Here is an 18,112-nt window from a genome sequence, read left to right as displayed (position 1 = left end):
ACCAAAATGAACCACAGCATTAGAGACTCTTAAAAACTGTTGCTCTAAATTTAGTACACTCTATGCAACTTGGGAGTTCCATCCACAGTTATGGTCAGAAATTCTGTAATCATTTATTTTTTCTAGGTGTAATAGGCAGAATTCAAAGATTGCCCTCAATAGTTCACACCCCTGTATAATCACCTCCCATTGAATGCAGGAGGCACCTGTGAATATGATGGGATATCACTCCCTTGATTAAGTTATATTATGTAGCACAGCTAACTTTAAGGAAGGGACATTATCCTTGGTGGACTGGACCTAATTACGTGGGCCCTCAAAAGGGGCAAGTTTCCTTCTTCATGGACAAAGAGATTCAGGGGCTGGGGATTCTACATAAGGGAGAGTCTCCACTGATGGCTCTGAAAATGGAGAGGGCCAAATGGCAAGGAATGCAGTCAATTTCTAGGAGCCAAGAGTGGCCCCTGTCTGACAGCTAGCAAAGAAACAGAGAGCTCAGCCCTACAGTGACAGGTTAACTTGATTCTTCCAACAACCGGAATCTTGCAAGTAGACCCTTCCCAAGAGCCTCCTGATAAGAATGCATCCCAGCAACAAGACACCTTGAGAGTGAGGACCCGAGCAGAGAACACAAATGAGTTGCATCTACACTACTGACCAACAGAAATGTGAGATAATAGATGGTTTGACGTAATTTGTTATGCAGCAATGAAAAACTAGGGTAGTGGGTATCTCAAAGGATGGATCAAGACTGATTTTTAGAACTTTCTCAAAGTTTCAATCCAAGAAATATTTCTAAACAACTAGTAATTTGTGAAACTTACAAAGTATTTTCTCACATATACTTTTATTTCATCATCCTGCCATTTCAGTAAAAAGAATATCCTTATTCTCTACTCTAAATTTTTTTTTTTTTTAGATTTTGTTTATTTATTTGACAGAGAGAGACACAGCCAGCGAGAGAGGGAACACAAGCAGGGGGAGTAGGAGAGGAAGAAGCAGGCTCCCAGCAGAGGAGCCCCATGTGGGGCTCGATCCCAGAACTCCGGGATCACACCCCAAGCCGAAGGCAGACGCTTAACGACTGAGCCACCCAGGCACCCCCTAAATTTTTTTTTAAAGATTTTATTTATTTATTTGACAGAGATAGAGACAGCCAGCGAGAGAGGGAACACAAGCAGGGAGAGTGGGAGAGGAAGAAGCAGGCTCATAGCGGAGGAGCCTGATGTGGGGCTCGATCCCACAACGCTGGGATCACGCCCTGAGCCGAAGGCAGACGCTTAACCGCTGTGCCACCCAGGCGCCCCCCCCTAAATTTTTTTTAACATAATCTCATATAGGGTAATTTTATTGCTCAAGATTACAAAGGCAGACAGTGGAATGATGCCTGGAATTTAAAACAAGGCCAGGTATAATTATGTATTACTGCTCTTAGTGTGTGAGGACAGGATCAGTATTAAACACTGAAGACTGACCAGGACTGAGACTAGGGTGAGACAAGTGAGGCATTGACCTTGAACTAGAAATTTAAGGTCAGGGGCAGAACAAACCATCTCAGTAATCAAGATAAATTATGCTTTCATTCAATATTAAACAAAACAAAGTTAATGCCAAAAATCCATGATGAGAAAATACCACACTTTTAAATAAAGACACCATCCATGGCCTGAAAACAAGTGAGGCACAGACTGTAGGGGTCATGCAAGTGCAGGGTCAAATCCCACCTCTTTAAAACTTTAATATTTTATTCCGCACTCCCCTCACCTTAATCCTGGTCCTGACTCAGTAACATGTACCCTTGACACTTCCTTGTCTTCTAGTTACTAGGAAGTATTAACATACTATCTTATTTCTGAAGTTTATTCAGAAACTTTCTATTTTATTTTATTTGAGAGAGTGAGAGAGAGATCATGAGCGGGGGGGGGGGGAGGGTAGAGGGAGAAAGAGACTCCCTGCTGAGCAGGGAGCCAGATGTGGGACTCGATCCCAGAAACCTGGGATCTGACCTGAGCCAAAGGCAGCCGCCCAAACTGCTGAGCCACCCAGGTGCCCCTATTCAGAAACTTTCTACTCAGTTATTTTGGTTGCTTGGCAAGTGGCAAAGTTATGTGCTCAAAAATAGTTCTCCTTATCAAACTCAACACCCAAAAAACAAATAATCCAGTGAAGAAATGGGCAGAAGACATGAAAAGACATTTTTCCAAAGAAGACATCCAGATGGCCAACAGACACATGAACAATGCTCCACAGCACTCATCATCAGGGGATACAAATCAAAACTATGATGAGATACCACCTCACACCTGTCAGAATGGCTAAAGTCAACAACACAGGAAACAACAGGTGTTGGTGAGGATGTGGAGAAATGGGAACCCTCTTACACCATTGGTGGGAAGGCAAACTGGTACAGCCACTCTGGAAAACAGTATGGAGGTTCCTCAGAAAGTTAAAAATAGAACTACCCTATGATCCAGCAATTGCACTACTAGTTATTTACCCAAAGGATACAAAATTACAGATTTGAAGGGGTACATGCACCCTGATGTTTATAGCAGCATTATCAACAATAGCCAAACTGTGGAGAGAGCCCAAATGTCCATCAACTGATGAATGGATAAAGTAGATGTGGAATATTACTCAGCCATCAAAAAGAATGAAACCTTGCCATTTGCAATGATGTGGATGGAGCTAGAGTGTATTATGCTAAGTGAAATAAGTCAGAGAAAGACTTATACCACATGATCTCACTCATACGTGGAATTTAAGAAAGAAAACAGATGAACATACGGGAAGGGGGAAAAGAAAAAAAGGAGAGAGGGGAAACAAACCATAAGAGACTCTAAAAGAGAACAAACTAAGGGTTGATGGAGGGAGGACGGGGGGGATGGGCTCGATGGGTGATGGGGATTAAAGAGGGCACCTGTTGTGATGAGTGCTGGATGTTGTATGTAAGTGATGAATCACTGAATTCTACTCCAGAAACCAATACAGCACTGTATGTCCACTAACTAAAACTTAAATTAAAAACAAACCAAAACCCCCCACAAAATAGCGTTCCTGGCTATGTTAATCTGAGCATGGTGTCACAGGTATTGTGCTCACCAAAGACAGTGCATCCATTCTTCTGAATTAGCCTGGATCACTAACAGATATGTCCTGTGTCTCCTAAACATTGTTATCTTGGCTGGAGTTGATGTCTAAGAGAATGAGGCATGGGGATGAGGAAGCCTTCAGAAATTCAGTCCTTCACTGGCAGTGTAGCCATTGAAATGGCTGAAATGGTATTGGAGGCAGCAGGTTTAAGAGGGGACGGTTTGTCTAAGTTGGACTGGAGCAGAAGGTAAAGGTGAACAAGGTCTTCAGCCACTGAAAGCTAAAACTGTCATCAGAGGCCAAATCATTCTAGGTAACTTCTGCTTGAGAATGTGTTGTTACATCGTTCACAGAGGAGCAGGATGGGTGAAGGCACAGGGGGATACAGTTCTAACAACTGAATAGTGACAAACCTGGTTTTATAACCTGACTCCTTATCCATAGTTTTCAGTGTCTTTGCTCAACAACATTTTGTATTGCCAGGCTAATTAAACTAGAAACATGTCTAAAAAATGACCTACTCAAGAAGTAAGTATTCATTCAAAAATCCAAGTATTTAATTTACTAACAAGTAAAATGAGAAGTTGGAAAATCTTTAATAAATTGAGAGTACATGTTAGCATATTTATTCAAACAAGTCAGATATTTCTGCATTGGCTACATTAATGAATAAAGTCCTGAGTCTATTAGGACAGCCCTATATTGAATAAATTTGTGACCCCAGAGAGGGAGTACTCAATTTTATCTTTTATGTACATGCATACAAGCTAAGATAGTAATAACACTCAAACTAGTTGCCATGTCCACATTAGAATTTATAAAGAAAAAAAACTCAACTGGCATACTGGTTGGTTAGCTGTATAGAAAGAACATAGAAAGTATATTCCTTCAAAGAAAACTGGCTTTGAATAAATTATAGTAAAATTTTCTATTTTCCGAAATTATAGCTATCTGTAGGCACAAATAATATGTCATGTGACAAAGACTAGGGCCTGAACATGGATTATTCCAATGCTGCTCATTAATAATTATTATTAATGGATGAATTATTCATCCAGTTACTAACTGATTTAGTTCTCCAGCGAGATTTTTTTGTTATTTAAAATTACAAAAAATTCAATTCCGAGCTAGAGTTTACTGATATTGATTAGACAAAAAAAATAAATAAATCTAGCTTTCTTTATCTATCTATATATCTAGCTCTCTAGGCAGTAAAATGGGGCAACTGTAAGTCTTACGTCAAGAAAACAGAATGGAAGGTAACAGAAGGTTCTACCTATAGATATATTTCAGCTAATAACCTCAGAAAAATGACAGAACTCCAGAATTACAATTCAGCAGCCCCTAATGAATTAATGGGTGACACTGATGATCCTCAGTGATTGCCAACATTACCACAAAGGAAACAACAGATGTTATGTGTCTCCTGATGGAATTAACACAATGTCACTTCAGGAGTAATTCTGCCAACAAAGAGACAAATAAGTAAATAAACCTTAATCTGAACAAGCTTCCTATAACTACTGAAGATAAATGATACTGAGCATCAGGTATATTGAGTTATTTTATCCTTTGTAATGTATGTGATGGAGAATTTTCTATAATAAAACTATTTTATTATAAATATGTCTTTAAATTTGAAAACCCAAGTAAAATGGAAGCATTTTTAGCAAAACAGAAATCACTAAATAGGTTCATAAAAAAATATAAAACTTTTATTGAACAATAGCACCTGAAACTGTAGTCCTGATGTATTTTCAGGGCAAATTTTGCCCTCAAACTGTACCAGGATCAGCCAGGTTGAAAGGTCATTACACCAAATGATGAAGGAAAAGCTAGTCAGCACATTAAGTAAGCTCTTACAAGCCATATAAGAAGATGGGAAATTACTCAAACACTTTAACAGGCTAACTGTCCTTGATACAAAGACCAGATAAGTATGCCCCAAGAAAAAAATATTTGAGTCAAGCTCACTCATAGACATATTCTAAATGAATTCATAGCATGTCCGGTACGGCTGCGAATTAATGCAGAAAGAGGCTGTGTCCAAGGAATGCAAAGATCATATGACATTAGAAAAAACTGTGAATTGGAATTTGCTACGTTAACAGAACAGAAAGCATTTTATCATGTTCTGAAAGTAAAGGGAAAAACCTTTGATAAAAATCCGTCACCAGTTCATACTAGTAACTGTTAGTTAGCAAACGTATAATAGAATAGAACTTCCGTATTCTAAAATCAACAGCACACATACGTAAGTGTGATCTGTTAAAACATTCCCACCAAAGTCAGAACTGGACATGGAGGTGTGGTACCATTTCTACTGTTCAAACCCGGACTGGTTTGCATAGCCAGCATAGAGCCATACATAGGAATACCAAAATAAAATTTATGGATTGTGAAAAGAGATAATAAGATCCCCTAATTAATAACTCCAAAGAAATTGGCTGTCAAATACTCAAATTTATAAGGAACTTCGGGAGACTGATATAGAGCACTACAGCAAAATCAGAAGTCTAGCCACACACAATAAATAACAGAATGTATCATGGAAAATATACCATTCAAAACAGTAGCAATATCCAAAATACACCTAAAAAAGAAACCCTAAGAAATATGTACATGAGCTTAATGGAAGCAAATATAAAAGAAAGTTACTAATAGACTTGGGTCAAAGAAGTCTCAAATAGAGCAATAATACACCACGCTCATTTAAAGTGAGCAGAATATTGTACAGATGTCAATTCTCCTTAAATTATTTACAGATTTCTGCCTTACCTGATGGATTTGGCTTCGGGTCAGCAGAAGAGACACAGCCCAGCACCAACAAGGAATCAAGGTATGACACTGAGTGAGGACTGAGGGGAGAACCCACCCAAAAAGAAAGGGCAACAGAGAGGTTCCCGCCCCGGTCAGTCTTGGAAGGTCCTAGTTATGGCTGCTCGGCTCTGCACCCGCCTTACTTCCTACTGGGGTTCTGAGGGAAATGAAAGCCTTGGTCTGATGTGAGCTAACTTCACCAGAGGAAGAAGTCCCAGGCCCTGCCTGTCAGGAGTTTGGAAGGACCCCTATTTGACTTCCGCATAATTCCTCCACTACCAGTCCCCCAGAACCCCACGTGAGCTTTTATGCTGGGAAGCCCAGGTGGGCGTGGCCGGAAGTGCTCACCCTGACTTCCGTTACATGCGCAGCGGAGCCTGAGTCCTTGGTGGAAGAGGTGTAGAGGTGTGGTCTCATGCCAGCAAAGGGAGGGGACCCAGGACTGGACAGGTGTCAAGGTGAGTAACTTGCTAGACCTGAAGGGATGCACTCCTTTCAGAACCGAGGTGGCCCAAAGAGCCCGGCCCTCCTCTGGCATGCCCCGCCCCCACCCTGAACTCGTGCCTGAAGGGTGGCTGTTAGGCTTAACGCCCCCTCAATTCCGCCGTGGGCATTCGTGGGATGGGAGGTCTTTGTCTGAAGGGGCAGGGTCAAGTCAGCAGAGGGAGGTTTCAAAAGACCGATCCGGAGTCAAGTTTAGCATTCTGAGTTAGAACTGAGGTGACAAGCCCCCGCAGAAAAGAGGAGGTGCGTGGAGTCCTCACCCCTGTTTTGTGGGCTCCTAAAACAGTACCCTTAAGGGGAGAAGCAGAGGCACCTTTTCTGGAGCCCAAGTAGAATATCCTGATCGAGGCTATGCACACCATCTCTTCTTCCGTATTCTAGGGTGACCTCTTCGTCCTCCTAACCACTTGCACTCCTGCCTGCTGGCCCTGACCAGAGTCACCATGCCTAGAGGTCAGAAGAGTAAGCTCCGTGCCCGTGAGAAACGCCGCCAGGCCCGCAGTGAGACCCAGGCTCTGGAGGCTGCTCAGGCTACGGGAGAGTCCTCCTCCGCCGCCTGTCCCCCCTCTGGGGGTAGACGTGCTGCGACTCCTCGCCGTCCTCAGGGAAGCCCATCTTCCGTGAGTGCTGATGCAGCTCTTTCATGCACCGATTCAGATGAAGGTGCCAGAAGCCAAGATGAGGGGAGCCCCAGCTCGTCTAACGGCGCTGAGGTCTTACGCAGAGACCCACTAAACAAGAAGGTAGTTTTGTTGGTGCAGTTCCTGCTGCAGAAGTATAAGAAGAGAGAGCCAATTACGAAGGCAGACATGCTGAAGTTTGTCATCAAGAGGTACAAGTATCATTTCAATGAGATCCTCAAGAGAGCCTCTGAGCACATGGAGCTGGCCTTCGGTGTTGATTTGAAGGAAGTGGATCCCGTGCGGCACTGCTACACCCTCGTCAACAAACTAGACCTCACCTTCGACGGCACGATGCATGAAGAAGAGAACATGCCCAAGACCGGCCTGCTGATGATCGTGCTGGGCGTGATCTTCATGAAAGGCAGCTGCGCCCCCGAGGAGGAGGTCTGGGAAGTCCTGAATATGATGGGCGTCTATGCTGAAAGGAAGCACTTCATCTATGGGGAGCCCAAGAAGGTCATCACGCAAGATCTGGTGCAGCTGAAGTACCTGGAGTACCGCCAGGCGCCCGGCAGCGAGCCCCCACGCTTCGAGTTCCTGTGGGGCCCGCGAGCCTACGCCGAGACCAGCAAGATGAGAGTCCTGGAGTTTTTGGCCAAGATTCATGATACCGTCCCCAGTGCCTTCCCGTCGTGGTATGAAGAGGCTCTGAAAGATGAGGAAGAGCGAGCCCGAGCCCGAGCCGCAGCCAGAGCTCGGACCGCCGCCATGGCCAGTGCGCGTGCCCGGGCCTTGGCCGGCAGCTTCTCCCAGTCTAAGTGAAGTCTGTGCCGGTTGAACAGGTGCATCGCTGTTCTGACCGCGGAGGGGCGGGGCGGGGCGGGGCGGGGCTGGAGAGGCGTGTGTCGTCTTTGTGTTCCTCTTGTGTATTGGTAACGCGGAATTTCACCTTTTTTTTTTTTTTTTTTTTAGGTTTTATATCAAATGTTGAAGTTTGAAGCAGATTGTTTTCTTTGTGGAAGGACCAAGCAGTCAACGTTCTAAGTAATAGATGGCGAGGGTGGATCTGGAAGGAACACAGTGGATATCATCTTTGTGTTCCTGTTATATCTCATAAATGTAGAGTTTTTTTTTCCTTTTCTTTTTTCTTCTCTCTTCCTTCTGCTTTCTTTTTCTTTTTGTTATATTTCAAATGTTACTTCTTTAACAAAGTTTACATAATTTTCCAGTCTAAATTTATTAATGATTTTGGTTGTTTATTGCTACTTAATAGGTTTAAGATTAGGAGTTTTATTATTTAGTAAAACAAATTGGGAAACCTTTCATAGTAACCAAAACAGAGCAATAAAAATGGCATTGTAACAGGCATTCCCTTGGAAATGCGAAAAAATTTAGCAGTTAAATTACTGGCATCAAAAAATGGAGGGGAAAGAAGTAAAAGAGGTTCCAGTCTTGGTTTCCCCTATATATTTTAGTCTGTTCTGTAAGGATAGAAGATGCATACACGGATTTGTTTGGCTTATTAAAGAATGGAGGAGAAATAAAGTGTTTAAATACTAGAATTCATGCTTGCTGGCTCATTTATTTTCCAAATACTAATTGAGCGTCTGTTCTGTAAAAGTCAGTGTTAGAAAAGGGGAAGCTGGGATGTAAAACTCTCCTGGCCTTAGACTGTGCAGTCCAGGAACAGTAATCATATAAAGAAGATGGTGAAGGACCGTTTAAGACCTCAAGGACCAATAAGGAGGAAAGAGGTAAGGAGGCAGGGAGAGGGTTGGGAGAGGTGGGGCAGGGAGGGTGTCTGGCTGAACAATAAGATATAAATTCCCTGAAGAAAGGCAGTTTGGGATTTTTAGGAAACTATGAGTAGCTCAGTGGGATAGACTGTTAGTTTAAGCTGCATGGTGGGCCACATGGGGCTGTGGGACTGGCGAGCAGAGGCCAGACAGACAGATGGTTTCTCGGTGTTGAAGGACATGAAATGCCAAGTGGAATGCAAACCTGCTCTTACATTATTTTGGTATAGTCAGTACACCAGAGGAAGACCTCCTCCACAGGCAGAAATGGAAGGTATCCTGTGTTCTTGTTCAAGGGCAGTTGGGCGAAGAGCACAATCTCGTCATTTTAGGCATAGCATCTTCAGGGACTGCCGAGCAAGGGCGCTACTCCTTTAAGGTAGGGTGCTGCGAGGTTACTGTGTCGGCTTTCTTTGCTCTGAACTGGGTGGGCAACCAGGTCCCAATGCATTTAAAGGGCATTTTAATTAGATTATCATGAGTGTAATTTTGCCAATTCTAAGGGAGGATTGAATTGGTGGTGGTGAAATGAGTGAAAATAGGGGTGGTTTGGAGGAAAGGCACTTGGGAAGGGCTTGGTCCTTGACACATTCTGGGACATCTGAGTTGCCTCTGGCTGGGGGAGACTCTTCCACACCCCAGTTAAGTAACTTATCCTGAACTGGGGAAAACTTTCTTTAGTTTTACTTGCTAAGCAGCATTATGCGTTAATTTGGTGTTATTTGTCCTAGAAAGCTGCATATTCTGTGATACCTCCTGAATAAAAAAATAAAAAAAGAAGTAAATAAATCTCCCCAGAGGGAAGGATGGTATTGTCTGCAGGTAAAAGAAAAAAAAAAATCAAATCCTATGATAACTAGGATTCACTGAAGACCTACTACTTTCCAGTTACTCTGCCAAGTGCCTCGCACCCACTGCTTTTATTCCAGTAGCCCCACAGGTGGGGCTTACCAGACATACTTTGCAGCTGAAGAACTTGTAATTTTCTCAAGTTCACATGGCTGGTAAGTGGCAAAGCCAGGACTTGATCCCTGGTTGTATTTGACTGGGGCCCACACCTTTCCATTCCTCCAGCCTGGGGCGACTTTCTGTCTCTTCATGTTCCATTCTTCTCACTGGTCCAAGGTGTACCACAGGTCATTAAAAACTCAGGTGCTCTAGCCACAGTGCTAAAAGCAGTCCTGATGAAGGAAGGTGATATGAGAATAAGGCATGATTTGGGGATTATCTGTGGGCTTTGTTTAGTGAGGCTCCTCTTGTCCCAGCACTTGCCTGCATTACAACCCTTGTCTCCTGTGTGTTCCTCAGTGTGCCCTCCTGTCCGAATTGGAACCTCCTTTGCTGACCACTGTGTCTGCTGGAGGCTGCACCCCGCTTCTTGTGATAAAGACAGTCTGGAATCACCTGCCGTTCCCTTAAAGCCTTCCACCTCTCTGCAGGTGGACCTCGGAGGTCCCATCCCTCAGTGGAACCATAGACAGTGAAGTTTAGATCCCGGCTTACCACAGCATCCCTCCCCCCATCCCTACAACAGTCTCGAAGTGTATTGCAAATGAACGGGGGGTTAGAGTCTTACTTACAGAATATGCTGGTTCTTGGGATGTCACCGAAGTTAGATAGGGGGTTTTGTAAACAGCACAGATGCTGTGAGTAGGATTTTGCAGGAGTGTGGTGTTTGAGACTGGCCACTGAACACATACACCAGTGACTGAGCTTACACAGATGGTCAGTAATGAAAGCCTCCCTTGTAATTTGTTCACCGTAGAAATCCCTGTGCAGCAAACATCTACTAAGGCTGAATTCCTCAGAACCCAGAGTTTTTCTAAGGGGAAAAAAAAGGGTTTCTTGACAGACATACTGTCTTGGAACAGCAATGGCTAAAATAATTTGCCATCCTGCTGCTGCATCTTATCTCAGTACCTGCCCCAGAGGAAAATGCTGGTTTGTCTTTGGGCCTAATGGCATCTGTCAAAGTGTCCTGCACGTTCAGTCATGCCAGGGATGGCCCAGTCTCACAAGTTTTGACCATGCTTCCATAGAGGGAGACCATTCTCATCCTATAGAGATTCTAGAATTCATCTAAGAGGTGAGCACAGGAAGGTGCCATTGAGTGCAAAAGGTGAGCCCTCCTTTTTTTTTTTTTTTTTTAAGATTTTTTTTTTTTTTTAAGAAGCAGGCTCCCAGCGGAGGAGCCTGATGTGGGACTCGATCCCGGAACGCCGGGATCACGCCCTGAGCCGAAGGCAGACGCTTTAACGACTGCGCTACCCAGGCGCCCCTAAAAGGTGAGCCCTTCTTACTGAGATTTTACAGGACGCTTTTGAAAATGAAATGTGATCCAGTCTTTGAAAGCACCTGCCACATAGCAGGATTGGAAAAAGATGGAAGAATTGCAAGGCAAACTGGCCTCCTTAGAAACTCCAGGAAGAGGGCTGTTTTCATAACAAATTCTAATAGTTGCTCTCTGTCGAGCACCTACCATGTTACAATTTATGGGAGAGGCTGCAAGTGCTCATGGACGTCATGTCTTGGTCTTCTTCCTGGGCTCACGGGGAGACTACATTCCCACCTTACTTAGGAAGGGTCATGCGACTACCGTGGACAGTGAAACAAGAACAGACACAGTGTTTGTCACCTCCAAGGTTTCTGAGAGCCAGTAGGCCTCCTCCATGCTTTCTGTTCTGTTCAGCAGCAAACCCGGAGACCCTTGTTGTGAAGTGGAGCCATTTGATGGGAGTTGCCTGGACCCCTGGGTCATCTGACGGAGGAGGCCCCCTGCCAACTCACATCGGACTATGTGTATGACAAACAAACGTTTGTTGTTTTGAGCCTTGGCAGGTTTGCTGTTGGATTAGCCATCAGTCACTCTATCTGATTACTACACAGCTACTATCTTTGTGGTGAGATGTATTTAAATATTTTAATAACAAAGGTTCTTGTAAAAACTTCGAACAGTACACATTAATTACAATCTCCCCTTTCCCCAAAGTTCAGCCCCGTCCTCAGAGGTAATCACAATGAACAATGTGGTGTGTGTTGTTTTAAAGCTGACCTGAGGCTTTTTCTTATGTAGATGTGCTATAAAAATATATTGAATTTTTAAGATTTGTCATGAACAATGTACATATTGTTCTGCCTCTTAACCTTGACTTAATATAGTGAACACAAGATATTTCCATGACGGGACCTATAGATCCACCACACTCCTTTAACTGAGCCCTAGAATTCTTTCTTCTTTTAAAACAGGTTTATTGAGATATACAAAAACCAGCTCATACTTAATCTGTAGTTTGATGAGTTTGGACATATGTACACATCCGTGGAATCATCATCACGATCAAGGTAGCAGACATACCCATCACCTCCAGAAGGTTCCTTGTGTCCCTTTGGTTTTTTGTTTTTCTAAAAACACGTCATATGAAATTTCTCAAAATTTCAAGTGTATAATACAGTACTGTTACCTGTAGGCCCAGTGTTGTACGGCAGATGTCTAGAATTCATTCATCCTGCCTTCCTGAAACTGTCAATAGAACAACTCCCCATTTCCCCCTCCTCCCAGCCCACAGTCCTATTTTCTGATTCCACAACTATGATGACTTTAGGTACCTCATGTAAGTGGAACCGCGCAGTGTTTGTCCTGTGACTGGCTCATTTCACTTAGCATAACGTCCTTCAGGGTTACCCACGCTGCCGCAAAGGGCAAGAGTTCCTCTTTTAAGGCAGAATAATACTCCACTGTGTTGACGCAAAACGAACAGATCTTTTTTTTTTTTTTTTTTTTTTTTTTTTTTTTTTTTTTTAATTTTAAGCGAAAAGGAAAGGAGTTTTACTTGAGCCCAAGTTAGGACAGCTCCCTGGATACACAATCTTCAAAAAGAGAGCGCTTCAGGGCAAGAACATTTGTTGCAGGGGTAGATATGGCTTTTGTTTACATAAAGAATGACAAATCATCGTGGCAAAGGACATTACAGAAAGTTACAGACTTTACCTTATGTTTTTAGTATGTGCAAGGCTGTGACTTTCATCTTACGGGAACCAGGGAGGTTTTTTTCCCTTCATGTTTGGAATGTTCCTTTCCTCGTTGTTTTAGTGGAGCAGGTGTGCAGTGTGTTCGGGGCAGAAATAGAGCTCATGTTTCAAGGTTTTGCCGAGTCATTTTGACCTTGGTCAGTGTTAAAGCTTCTGTAGGAGCCTAGGAGCAGGGCCCACAAACATGTAAGTTGAAAATTTCCTTTATCAACTGTGTGTGTGTATGAATGTGTATATATTTATTAAAACATACGGGGCGCCTGGGTGACTCAGTCGGTTAAGTGGCTGGCTCTTGGTTTCGACTCAGGTCATGGTGCTTGGGGTTGTGGAATTGAGCCCTGCATGGGGCTCTGTGCTCAGCGGGGAGTCGGCTTGAGATTCTCTCTCCCTTTTCCCCTTCCCGACTTCCGAACGTGCTCTCTCTAAAATAAATAAGTAAATCTTAAAGACATGCATGTATATATTTATCACATTTTGTTTATCCATTTGTCTTCAATGGACATTTAGGTTCTTTACAGAACTTGGCTATTGTGAATAGTACTACAAGGAGGGCAAAAATGCAGATATCTCTTTAAGATCCTGAATTCCATTCTTTTGAGTATTTATACCCAGGAATGAGGAGATTGCTGGATCATATGGTCGTTCTATTTTTAATTATTTGAGGAACCTCCATGCTATTTTCTATAGTGGCTGCACCACTTTACATTCCTACTAACGGTGTGCAAGGCTTCAATTTCTCTAATTTCTCCACATTCTCGCCAACACTTTTTTTTTTTTTATAATAACCATCCTAACTGATATGAGGTGATATTTCATTGTGGCTTTGATTTGCATTTCCCTCATAGTTAACGATGTTGAGCATCTTTTCATAGACCTTTTGGCCTATTGAAGGAGACCTCGTCAGGAAGAAGATAGGAGCAATCAGGGCATTGTAAGTCTTGATTACACAGAGACGTTAATCATGTATTGTTGGAAACTCCAATCATCTAGTTCCAAGCCCTCCCCCCAAAAGGACCAGGTAAGGATCATCCTACTTATGTTTGTGCAATAATTAATTTAACCATTCTCCTCCTAATGGGCATATAAATTGTTTCCCATCTGTTGCTGTGATTAACAGGACTGAAATCAACATCTTCGAACATGAAATCTTGGGCAAATGTGCGTGCTTTCTCATAGGAAAGACATAGCAAAGTGCAAGCCTGATTAAAGCGGGTGAGTGTGAAGATTGGGAATTTTTACAAGTATTGTTGAACTTCTGTTCCAAAAATGCTATACCACTTCACAGTGTGTCCAGTTAATGTGTGTGAGTGCCTTATGTCCTCCTAGGCATTTTATTTATCACACTTCGAAATTTTGGTCAAACTTTGGGGTGAAAGATGGTCTCAATATTGCTTTCCTTTTTTCTAAACAGGTTGAATATAAAATTCAATGAATCCCTTACCCCTATAGAGTGGGATTCCTGCATTAATGTCTTGAGTGCCTGGATTTTTCTCAGCATACTTTTATATTTTGAAAAAGGCATTCCTCCTTTACTTATAAAAGCAAGGACTTGACAGAAGGATCAGTTGCTGAGCAGTGGAGCCAGGCAGGACACCCTTAGCTAGTGAAGGTTAGAGGTCAGCGCAATTGCCAGAGCCCATGAGAGAGAGACCACGTGTAAAACGTCATCTGGAGAGCCCAGGGCAGGGCTGGTGGTCAGCATTCTGGATCGAGAGTTGAGCATAAAGTGGACAAAGAACCATAAGGAGAAGAGGTGAAATGTGGGTAGAGGGTCCAAGAACTTCTGTTAACAGGCTTGGCAAGTCTCTGAATTGTCACCACCAGCTGAAGTTGTGAGGTGGCCCCAGTGGGCAGGTCTGCTGGATGGAAGGACTAGAGGTGTGCCAGACACCCCACCCTGCCTCTGAAGTCTCTTTGCCCAAAGTCGGGCGAGCCACAGATGGCTTTCCTGCATCACGCGGTGATGCTGCATGCTGGATCCTGGGAGGGCTACATCTCTCGGCTACTGTGGTGGCTCACGGCAGCCTCGCCAGTGTTGCAGGCTGGGCACAGTGTTGATGGCTGCAGGAGACTGGCATTTCTCCCTCGTCTGCTGAGTTCGGGGCAGTATGAGTGGATAGGTTTGCTAAGTGATGACAGCTGAGACGGGCCAACGGTACCCGTGAGCAGCGGAAGGGGCCTACCACTGCAGGGAGGTGGAAATCGAGGGGAGATAGGCTTAGGCCAATTGCCTCAGTGGTTCTACAGATAAAGGGCCGCGTGTGGACATGTCTGGAAAAGATGATCTAGATGGTACCTGCAACTCAGGCTGTCCTCCCTGGTTCTTGGGCTCCTGGCACACCAGGCCACATGTCCTCTGGCTGTATTTGGTGGCCTCTATTGCCACCACCTATTCCCTAGGATAAGAGGTTGACTGAGAATGCAGACATTTGTAGGGTGGATGGAGAATCTGTGACGATGGCACTGTTCATTAAACTGACCACGGATGACAGGCATACATGGAGTCCAGAGCTGTATCTTTATGGTTGTAATAACCTAGAGTGGATGTACTGAAAAGAAACAAATCTGTACTAGCCTTTGCCAGGCTATCACCTGATCTGTAGCACAATGTAAATCACTACTCACTGTGTAGTGTGGGGAGGATTTGTGTTTCTAAGGAAGATGCATTTATCGCCTAAGAGGCAACTGAGTGAGAGTAATGTACGGTGAAGGGGACAGGAAATAAGGTTCGTTTCCCTGTATTAGAAATCTAATAGAAGTTGTATATTCTCCCTTTCACAGGTTTTCCCCTTTTATTTGTGACTGCTGCTTTATTTTTTCCACCAATCACAACAGAGATTACTCCTCCCTCTCCTCCCACATTTGCATAAGTAAGTCTCAATCTTTGTATAGCTCTGCATTTTATTTGAAATCACTGCATCTATCAGAAGCATATTATTATCATTTGGCTCAATAAACTGCAGTTAGACCCCAGAAATTGTGTCCCAGAAGGACATAAAACTGGATATTGGCAAACACTAATAATTGTACTGGTTACAGCCTCCCTAAAGTCTTTCATTTTGAAATAATTTTATACTTACATAGAAATTGTAAAAATAGTGCAGTGTTTCTGTGGCTCTTACAACCAGTGCAGCCAAACAAATCTGTTTACATTGTGATAGTTCATTTACCAGAACTCGTAGATTGACATTGGTAGAGTAGTCTTTAACAGCAATCAAGTCTGCATTTCACCAGACTCAAGTAGACAGGCAATCAGTGCTTTTTGTTATGTTTTGTTTTCTTTGGTATATAGCTAAAGACATTTTTATCCCATGTGTAAATCTGTATGAATTCTACCAGAATACAGACACAGAAATTTCCCCAAACCCCAAAGAAACTCTGTATGTTCCTTCTCTTTCGGGGTTTATTTTTTTTCATCATGATAAGTGTACTCTTTAATCCCCATTCCCCCACTCAGCTCCCCTCTGGTAATAACCATCGGTTTCTTCTCTATAGTTCAGAGTCTATTTCTTTGTTCGTCTTTTGTTTCTGAATTCCACATGAGTGAGATCATAAGGTATTTGTCTTTCCCTGATTTATTTCATTTAGCTTTATACTCTAGCTCCATCCACATCATTACAAATGGCAAGATTTCGTTCCCTTTATATGGCTGCATAATATTCCATTGTGGGTATGTATGCATGCACGCATATATATATATACACACAAAATGCATACATACACATACATACACACACAACGTCGTCTTTATCCAGTCAACAATTGATGGATGCTTGGGCTGCTTCCATAGTGTGGCTATTGTAAATAATGCTAGAGTGAACATCAGAGTGCATGTATCATATTTGAATTATTGTATTTGTATTTTTTTGGTAAATACCCAGTAGTGTGATTACTGGATCACAGGGTAGTTCTATTTTTAATGTTCCTTCTTTATAATCACAGCAAATGTAATCCTTGGCAACCACTGATCTATTCTCTATTAGTAAAATTTTTCTTTTCTGAAAATGTTACACAATTGGAATTAAAAATTTATGTAATTTTATGAAATCGACTTTTTCAGTTGGCATAATGCACTTGAGACCCACCCAAGTTGTGAGGATAAATAGTATATCCCTTTTGATTGCTGAATAGTATTCTAGCAGTTTTGCCATTTATCCACTGCAGGAGATTGGAGTTCTCTCTGGTTTGGGGCTATTACAAATACAGTTGTTACGTACATTTGTGTATGGTGGTGTTTTGTGTGAACATCTATTTTCATTTTTCAGAAGCGGCTTGTTCTGTCATACGGTAAGTATATGTTTAACTTGGTAAGAAACAAGTTGATTTCTAGAGATCCTGGACCATGTCACATTCTCACCATCAGTGAATGTCCTATCTAGTTGTTCTATACCCACAACAGCACTTGCTATTGTCAGTAATTTATACTTGACCTATTCTAGTAGGTAGGTGGCAGTATGTTGCTGTGGCTTAAAATTACATTATGCTAATGGATAATGATGTATTTTGTCATCTCCTTATTTACTATCCATATATCCCCTCTGGTGAACTGTGTTCGAGCCTTATGCTCATTTTCTAATTAGATTGTTTCTTGCTGTTAAATAGAACATTTTTGGGGGGTGGGGGATGATATGCATGGGATAAAAGTGTCTTTAGCTATATAGCAAAGAAAACAAAACGTTTAAGTCTTTGATCAGAGAGGTGACTGGTAAGTATTTTCCCCTAGTACGTGGTGGAGGTGAGGTGTCTTAAAGTTGGGGTGGTTCTGTAGTCTGCAATAAATGCACAGGACAACATCAGTAGAGGAAAAATTTTCAAGTTCTGTCCCTCCCTATATGTTCCCAGTGTGTCTTGGGACAAACAGTTTCTACTCCTTCATTGTGTGAATCTGAGCACCAGAGAACACCGCTCTCAGCACCCATGGGGTTATACAGAGACAGCACATCCGAAACCTCCTTACAGGTAAGTACGGGCCTTTATTGTTATTTTAAGTAGAATTAGCGAATATCACAGTAAATCACACTTAGTAAGGCTAGTATTTTTTTTTCAGCAAACTTTCGAGAGTGCGTATATATAGATATGCATGCTCACAGATACACACAACTGGTAGATATCTGTGTGCATAACCACACTGAGACTTTCTCATCAAGAAGGTAACTTCGTTGGTACAGTTCCTTGTGCTCAAGTAGAAAATGAACACTCATTACGAAGGCAGACAGACATAGTGAAAAGAACACAAGGAACTCTTCC

General features: G+C 42.7%; 1 protein-coding gene, 1 long non-coding RNA gene and 1 other non-coding gene across 3 annotated transcripts in view; 2 read left to right on the top strand and 1 right to left on the bottom strand.

Moving 5' to 3' along the window:
* The window catches only part of LOC103668276, a 258,377-nt gene extending 252,005 nt beyond the window's left edge, over positions 1 to 6,372 (top strand). The window contains exons 5-6 of the long non-coding RNA XR_005835593.1: positions 5,859 to 5,932; positions 6,285 to 6,372. This is a non-coding gene — a long non-coding RNA (uncharacterized LOC103668276). The remainder of the gene's footprint in view (positions 1 to 5,858; positions 5,933 to 6,284) is intronic.
* A 203-nt stretch (positions 6,373 to 6,575) lies between these two features.
* Positions 6,576 to 9,769, top strand: LOC121099759 (melanoma-associated antigen B18-like). The gene is made up of 2 exons (XM_040633311.1): positions 6,576 to 7,882; positions 8,013 to 9,769. Exon 1 carries the CDS (start codon positions 6,861 to 6,863, stop codon positions 7,860 to 7,862), a length of 1,002 nt encoding a protein of 333 aa, XP_040489245.1. The 5' UTR covers positions 6,576 to 6,860; the 3' UTR covers positions 7,863 to 7,882; positions 8,013 to 9,769.
* A 4,002-nt stretch (positions 9,770 to 13,771) lies between these two features.
* LOC121103851 lies at positions 13,772 to 13,905 on the bottom strand. The gene has a single exon (XR_005836145.1). It is a non-coding gene; the product is annotated as a U8 small nucleolar RNA (small nucleolar RNA).
* Between the last annotated feature and the right edge of the window lie 4,207 nt (positions 13,906 to 18,112).

Source organism: Ursus maritimus (genome assembly GCF_017311325.1).
Source record: "Ursus maritimus isolate PB19 chromosome X unlocalized genomic scaffold, ASM1731132v1 scaffold_X1, whole genome shotgun sequence".
NCBI lineage: Eukaryota > Metazoa > Chordata > Mammalia > Carnivora > Ursidae > Ursus > Ursus maritimus.
Note: the sequence above shows the minus strand (reverse complement) of the source record. Positions and strands in the feature narration are given on the sequence as shown.

Excerpts from the sequence above, each read along its gene's own strand:
- LOC121099759 (XM_040633311.1), top strand. The coding sequence starts at position 6,861 with ATGCCTAGAGGTCAGAAGAGTAAGCTCCGTGCCCGTGAGAAACGCCGC.